The sequence below is a fragment of the Bos taurus genome, chromosome X, assembly GCF_002263795.3.
Source record: "Bos taurus isolate L1 Dominette 01449 registration number 42190680 breed Hereford chromosome X, ARS-UCD2.0, whole genome shotgun sequence".
Lineage (NCBI taxonomy): Eukaryota > Metazoa > Chordata > Mammalia > Artiodactyla > Bovidae > Bos > Bos taurus.
Genome location: NC_037357.1, coordinates 75,538,174 through 75,546,276, shown reverse-complemented (window position 1 = coordinate 75,546,276; position 8,103 = coordinate 75,538,174). Strand labels below are relative to the sequence as shown.

The following is an 8,103-nucleotide window of genomic DNA, read 5'->3' as shown; positions in this document are numbered from 1 at the left end:
TCTCACTGATAACTGTCTCTCTCTCTTTTTTTGCTGTCCTTTCTTCTTCCTAAATAGTTTTGTTGTTGGCCTCCTTCTCTTTGCGTCTTTACAGTTCTTCATAGTTTCCCTGGGACAGCTCAATTAAATCTGAAGTATCAACTATCAGATTTATATCTCTGATCAGATCTCCCTCTGACTAGTCAACTCTACCCTAATGTTCTATAGGTTCTTCATTAAACTCATCATCCCTCCTCCTGTGTTTTCTAACTCAATGACATTTATCCCCCAATTGTATTCTGAAACCTGTGAGTCATGCTGGAATCCTAATTCTTCTTTATCCTCCATATCCAGTTAGTCAAAAAGCCCTATAGATTCTGTTTCCCTTATTAATTCTCAACGTCCATCTCAACTGTCAGTGCCTCAGCTTAGGTTTTTAAGCACCCAATGCCTTCAAGTTAGTCTGCCTCAGTTTTGCCTTCCTCAAATTTACCTTCCATAACTTCATTGACCTTCTTATGATTTAAGTTTGATCATGAGGCTGGTTTAGTTAAAGGCCTTCAGTAGCTTATCATTGTTTTTAGGGTAGAGTCTCAACTCTCTAATATTCGGCATACAAAGCCCCTCTGCTTTCCCCAAATTATGGTGGATGACAGGCCCATGATGCAAGGCAACTAATTCTTGGGAGAGTTAGACCCCAGTGGAAGAAAACGAAACCTTCGCTGTGAATTTAGCATCTTACCAGCATAATTCTTCCTTGACCTACTACCTACTCCATTTCCTAGTATCATGCTTCTTTGTAGGAGAAGGCAATGGCACCCCACTCCAGTACTCTTGCCTGGAAAATCCCATGGATGGAGGAGCCTGGAAGGCTGCAGTCCATGGGGTCGTTGAGGGTCGGACACGACTGAGCGACTTCACTTTCACTCTTCACTTTCATGCATTAGAGAAGGAAATGGCAACCCACTCCAGTGTTCTTGCCTGGAGAATCCCAGGGACGGGGGAGTCTGGTGGGCTCCCGTCTACGGGGTCGCACAGAGTCGGACACGACTGAAGTGACTTAGCAGCAGCAGCAGCAGCTTCTTTGTAACTTAGTTGCTGATTGGGGTATTGCGAAGTGTGTCTGTCCCCAACGAAAAGGGGTGTAAGCACAAATGGAAAATGTAAATTTGAATAACAGCAGGATAGTGCAGCGGGGATGCGAAATTTACATTTGAACCACCTCCTAGTGCTCCAGCAGCCATCTAAGCCACACCTTTGTTCCTGAGCAGGGCGAGCGAGGAGGGGCCTGGGAGTATCGCCTCTAGGCGAGGGAGGGTGTGGCGCAGGCGCAGGCGCATGCGCAGGCGCAGTCGGGTGAAAGTCGCTCTTGCCCGCCCTGCGTTTTTAACCAACGGAAAACCGAGGAAGGAGTACGGCAAAAGTCATTTTCGGAGAAGTGGGACCACGCTTTGTGGGCTGCAACATGGAGGCCACCGGTGGACCTGAGGAGTTGGTGAGACGTTGCTCTGTTGTCGGGTGAGTGGGGAAGCCGAGTTGGGTCGAACCTCGAACGTTCCTTCCCTATCTCTTTTTCCTTTCCTAGGTTTCCGGGGAACTGGTGTCAGTGGCACATGCTCTTTCTCTCCCAGCCGAGTCTTATGGCAACGATGTGAGTATGACTCACCCACAGCTTCCACTAACCCAGCTATCCTGGGTTAGTCTGTAGGGCTCGCGACCAAATTGTAACCCCCTACCCAATTATCTTCCGTAGACTTCCTGTGTCTGACAGAAACTGCGCCTTTCAATTAATTCTAATCTTTTCGGTCCCCAGAAGCAGGCCTAATGCGAATAGGGGTAGTTCCCAAACTGTACCGCACTTTAGAGTTACTTGGGAATCTTTTAAATATCCCAGTGTTCAGGTTGCAATCCATCCTAGTTAAATCACAATATCTCGGAGGAGAGAGTCAGCAATCAGTTTTTTAAAGGTCCCAGGGTGGTTCCATTGTGCAGTAAAGTTCACTGGTCTCTGGTTTAGATCCTAAGGAGAAAGCCCATGATGTATTTTGAGTTATAAGACACACGGACATGGAAATAACGATAACGCTTTAATAATAATGTGATGTATGCTGGTAGATTGGCGGATCAGGGTATAAGATCCGAAGGAGTTTAGCCAAAGAAGAAACCCTAAGGACTCAGACAGTAGAGGAAGACCGCTGAGGAAGTGGTTATTGAACTGGATCTCCAAAGTGTAGATGGACAAAGGCATGGATTGGCAGTCAGGAAAAGGGCATGGTCTAAGGCATGGAGGTAAAAATGCAGTTTTTTTTTTTTATGGAGTCAATGAAATAAATTCGTCTATTTGGTGTAAGAGATTCCAATGAAACAGGTGCTTTGTAAGGCTTTTTATAATCTAGCCTGCTTCATGATACTGATTAATTTCTAAGTATTGTAGGATAGGGAATTGGCTATCTGATAAACACAAATGATGGGTTATGACATACTAGTCTTAAATGTGAAGAGTAACCTCACTTCTGCTATCTTACTTTGTCCTTAGTGGCGTATGTGGTATTTCAGTTTTAAAATGATTTAACTCAGTCCTGAGATGATTTATCTGCTGCTTTATGTAGTCTTCTATACTTTCACTAACTGCTGGGGAGACAGCCAGTGGCTCGTTTTGTTTATTAGGCTGTGTAGGTTTTCTTTTGGTTGTCATAAGGACAAAAGGATTATTACATTTTCCAGACTCACTAGTCCAGTTTTTAACCTTGATAGTAACACCAAACTTGGTAGCCCTCTTGAACATTAACTAGACATCCACAGACTTTTTAAATTTGTTCTTTAGTAGCAAGATTAGGTGAGTTCTGACCTGGCGTTCTTCACTCCTTTGCAGCCTGATATTGAAATGGCTTGGGCCATGAGAGCAATGCAGCATGCTGAAATCTACTACAAAGTGAGTTGTCTATGTTCTTTATGAAGCAGAATTAAATATGTAATTGCAGTGTATAATGCTCTGCTAAGCACCATTCTCAGTAAGTTAAATACTTGTGTTTTGGAGATAATTTTTATTACTCTAAAATATTATCTACAGAGAACCAGGGGTATGGAAGTGAATTTTGCTTTGACAGTGAGGAGTTGTGCTTCTTTGCCCAGTGTTCTGTTGCTAACCAGCAAAAGGATGTCTGACCCATGCTGCAGCAGCTGCTGCTGCTTAATTGCTTCAGTCGGGTCCGACTCCGTGTGACCCCATGGGCTATAGCCCACCAGGCTCCTCTGTCCATGGAATTCTCCAGGCAAGAGTACTGGAGTGGGTTGCCATGCTCTCCGGATCCAGGGGATCTTTCCAGCCCAGGGATCAAACCATGGTCTGCATTGCAGGCAACTTCTTTACCACTGAGCCACCAGGGAAGCTTTTCTGGCCCCTAGTAGGCACTAAATAAATGTTTCTTGACTTAATAAACAACCCACAGAGGGTAATAACCAGGCATTACTAGGACCAAAGTAGTTTAAATTGATGGAAAGGACTGTAGTATATTATGGCTCTTTAGAATTATGTCATGATTTCATCTGAAACCTAGGCTGTCTATATATTCTAATGAACTCTCCTGCCCTGAGAACCATGAGGAATTTTGGGGGAAGAAGGGACAGAAATATAGCGAATTAGAGACTGGCATCTGTATGTTGTCTTACTCTCTGGCAGCTGATTTCATCAGTTGACCCACAGTTCCTGAAACTCACCAAAGTGGATGACCAAATCTATTCTGAGTTTCGGGAAAATTTTAAGAATCTCAGGATAGATATACTGGATCCAGAAGAGCTCAAATCAGAATCAGCTAAAGAGGTAAGAATCCTCTCTTTTAAATATTGCCTAGCATCTGATCAACAATTATTGATCATGAATACATTTTTATATCTTTAGACTTGGGGGTGGGTTGTTTTAAGGCAAATATGTAAAGAAGCAGGGCTTTTATGTAGTTTAATAAACTAATATGTTATTAAATGAATGTTTTTCTGGTTTATGGATTTTTCATGTTCACTGAATATGGGTTTTTTTCCACTTTGGTGTGGACCTTTTGTCACTACACACCTAGCTCTTTCAGAGGAGAAGGAATGAATTTTTTTTAATGTGAGTAGTTTAACCAGAAGGCTTAGATAGAAGATTGGCAAATAGAGTACAGAGAGGTGTTTGAGTCCTCTGGATTTAAGATCATATCACAAGCTGTGGATAACTGGAAAACTTGTGTTTTGCATTGCTTACTTGATTATCTTCTACTTTTACAGAGCACTAAAATGCTTATACTTAGGAAATGGTTTTCCTTGAGAGTAGACTCTTGGCTTATGAAGAATGAAAACTTTTAACTCTAAGCAGGCTGTTACTGATCTTTGGAAAACTGCCTTTGTTGAATGGACTTCTTTCTTAAAATTTAACTTTGTGACTTTGGGCCTAATTCCTGCCTTCTTTGTCTTATTTGTGCTTCAGTGGGAATGAGTAACCATTTTGGGCTGAACTAGCCAATAACTTAAAACAGAGAATATACTTAAGAAATTAAAATTTAATTCTCTTCTTTAGACAAGGATTTAAGTATTTTATCAGATTTAAATATTGCTCATGTTGGAAAATGCCACTTAAAGATGCCAAAGATAGCACAGAAACTCATAGCTAGTGAAACTAGCAATCAGCTCAATTCTAGTCTCTTTCACTGTGGTTATTTTCCTTACTGGGGAAATGGAAGCCCCTCTCCTGGCCTGACTTCACCAGCCTCCTGCATTTTTAGCTAAGATATCTTTTTTGCCTTTATAGAAGTGGAGGCCATTCTGCTTGAAGTTTGATGGGATTGTGGAAGACTTCAACTATGGTACTTTGCTGCGACTGAACTGTTCGCAGGGCTACACTGAAGAAAACACCATCTTTGGTGAGTTTCTTGCCTCTGGGATTGTTTCTGAATAAGGAGAGTGAGGGGTCTGGTTTTACTGATGAATCAATGACATGGATGGTTTGGGAATCATTTTGTTATAACTTTAAAGATCATATTACTGTATCTTGAGTAACTGGAGATAGATTAAGTATTTTCAGCTTCATTTAGTATAGGATTAGAATTCCACATCTCTGAATCTTATGACTACTTGAATGCTTTGTATGTTAGTTCAACTTTGTCAGTTTACACTAGGTTTAGAAAATTAGCTAAGACTAGGACAATAATCAATTCTATTCACCTTTCAGCACCCAGGATACAATTTTTTGCCATTGAAATTGCTCGGAATCGAGAAGGTTATAACAAAGCAGTTTATACTGGTATTAAGGAAAAAGAAGAGAAAGAAGCCAGCAATGGAGGAGACAAAGGAGCCAACAGCAGAGGAGAAGAAGAAAAAGGAGCCAACAGAGAAGGAGAAAAAGAGAAAACCAACGAAAGAGAAGAAAAAGAGAAAGAAGCCTGCAAAGAAATCAGCAAAAGTAGTGAAACAACTATGTGAGGTAGTTAGGGAACAGCACTCTAGAAGCTATGATTCAAGTGAGTCTGCAAGTATCATGTTGCTACTTGCATAGGTCCCTATGGTCAAATGTATTAATATCTCCTTTTTTAGTGGAAGGACCTGCAAAAGGACATCTTTCTGGCCTAATTATCAGAAACTACAGTGGTTGTTCTCTTGTGTGAACTGGCTTGAAGACCATTGGTGGGGTCTTAGTTGATGGTTTGTTGGTTCACACCACCAGTCAAGTAAGGAATTTTGTAAATAAATTTCTTTTGGTTCTTATGACTATATATCTGTGACTGACTTTTAAAAGATATTGAGAATTATTTGACACGATTTTTTTAGTGCATAATCTTTGTCATGTCTTATATATAATGATTTATGTTTATTTCTCAGGGCTTCTCACTGCTTCCTGTAGTGAAGTTCATTTAAACCTGTAAAGTTGCACATGGTTTTGGATTAGAAATTCTTACATAAAATTGACTGTTGCTGTTTGAGTAGCTTTCTGATTTTATTTGCTATATTTCTCAAAAGATTTGATAAATACTCTACAGGGATAATAGCAGCAGCCTGAATCTGTCAGACAGGGAAACACTGCAGTTCACATTCGAGGAGCAAGAGACTAGACCTGCTTTAGTACCTGCTTTTCTTTTGTAACCACGTTGTTACCTGAAATACAGCAGAAATTAATAATGAAATACAAAGCTTAGTAGAGGGCTTTCCTTTTATAGTACTATGGACAATAGCATGTATACATTAAATACAAAATGAACATATTTCTAAATGGTATTTTGTCAGACTTCAAAAATAGACCAAGTGATTTTGTATGGATGGGGGGAAGTTCCTTCTCATCTAATGACTTTTAAGAGTGCATGTTTTTAGTTATCTTTAGAAATGTAGAGATTTGTGCATGTCCCCATAGACATACTGACTTTGTTTGCTAAAACTAGTTAGAGGAAGCTGCAGTGTTTATATGCATACAGTAAATACTCTTAAAAGTCTAACCACAGCATGATCATTCAAGAAAAGATATACCAGAGCAGAGGAGGGTGAATGAGACTTTTTTTCCCTCAGTGGACACAGAAGACAAAAGTTAAAATGAATGAGTTATCCCTTAGGTAAGAGCTACACTAAAGATGCACGCAGCCAGCAGAAACAATTGTGCACAAAGCAAATAGGTTTCTCCGCGAATTCTCTTGGGCCAGTTCTTAAAAGCTTTTTAAACATCTGTTAAAGTTTTCATTTTATAGAATATATTTTTAAAAAGGTAGAGTGTTAATATAACATAGTAGGTGGACTTTTTGAGATTAAGAACATGCTTTACTTTATTAAACTTTCTCTTTGATTTTACAGAGAATATGAAACATACTGTTGAAAGTCACATTGCTTTAAAACAATAGGCATCTGTCTATAAACTAGGTTATAAAAGGTGGTAAGAAGAAGGGAAGTAAGAACACAGAATACTTTGTGCTAACCATTTGATTTTTTTAAATTAATTTATTCTAATTGGAGGCTAATTACAGTATTGTGGTGGTTTTTGCCATGCATTGGCATGAATCAGCCATGGGTGCACATGTGTCCCCCTATCCTGAACACCCCTCCCACCTTCCACTCTATCCCTCTGGGTTGTCCCAGAGCACTGGCTTTGAGTGCCCTGCTTCATGCATCAAACTTGGACTGGTGGTCTATTTTACATATGGTAATATACATGTTTCAATGCTGTTCTCTCAAATCATCCCACCCTCGCCTTCTCCCAGAGTTCAAAAGTCTGTTCTTTACATCTGTGTCTTTTTTGCTGTCTCGCATATAGGGTCGTCATTACTGTTTTTCTAAATTCCATATATGTGCGCTAATATACTGTATTGGTGTTTCTCTTTCTGACTTCACTTTGTATAATAGGCTTCAGTTTCATCCACCTCATTAGAACTAACTCAAATGCATTCTTTTTTATAGCTGAGTAATATTCCATTATATGTACCACAACTTCCTTATCTATTTGTCTACCGATGGACATCTAGGTTGCGTCCATGTCCTAGCTATTGTAAATAGTGTTGCAATGAACATTGGGGTACACATGTCTCTTTTAATTCTGGTTTCCCCAATGTGTATGCCCAACAGTGGGATTGCTGGGTCATATGGCAGTTCTATTTCCAGTTTTTTAAGGAATCTCCACACCGTTCACCATAATGACTGTACTAGTTTGCATTCCCACCAAGAGTGTAAGAGGGTACCCTTTTATTTACACACTCCAGCATTTATTGTTTGTAAACTTTTTGATGGCAGCCATTCTGACCAGCGTGAGATGAAACATCATTGTGGTTTTGATTTGCATTTCTCTGATAATGAATGATGTTGAGAATCTTTTCATATGTTTCTTAGCCATCTGTATGTCTTCTTTGAAGAAGTGTCTGTTTAGTTCTTTGGCCCACTTTTTGATTGAATTGTTTATTTTTGATTTTGAATTGATCAAAAGGGGTAATATTCTGAGTGAGTCTGGCATAATCAGGTGAGACATTAAAGGAGACAAGAAACAGCAGCAGATGTTCTGTTGACCTTGAAGAAGCAAACAGATGTGTGACAGAAGGGCATCAGGTGGCAAAGTGTTGAGGGTGACATCTGGGAGCTGAGAATGCCTCCAGGCTGAGAGACAGCAAGAAAAATGGGATGTTACTC

At 40.0% G+C, this 8,103-nt stretch overlaps 1 protein-coding gene across 2 annotated transcripts; it reads left to right on the top strand.

Moving 5' to 3' along the window:
- The first annotated feature begins 1,359 nt into the window (after nt 1–1,359).
- On the top strand, nt 1,360–5,720 carry PBDC1 (polysaccharide biosynthesis domain containing 1). 2 transcript variants are annotated; one of them, XM_002699986.6, is made up of 6 exons: nt 1,360–1,474; nt 1,565–1,630; nt 2,852–2,911; nt 3,659–3,799; nt 4,760–4,871; nt 5,180–5,720. In XM_002699986.6, exons 1-6 carry the CDS (start codon nt 1,445–1,447, stop codon nt 5,428–5,430), a joined length of 660 nt encoding a protein of 219 aa, XP_002700032.1. In that variant the 5' UTR covers nt 1,360–1,444; the 3' UTR covers nt 5,431–5,720. The 2 variants fall into 2 exon arrangements, with proteins under 2 accessions (XP_002700032.1, XP_005228036.1); XM_005227979.5 differs by lacking the exon at nt 1,565–1,630 and having other exon boundaries at nt 1,360–1,497.
- The last annotated feature ends 2,383 nt before the right edge of the window (nt 5,721–8,103 follow it).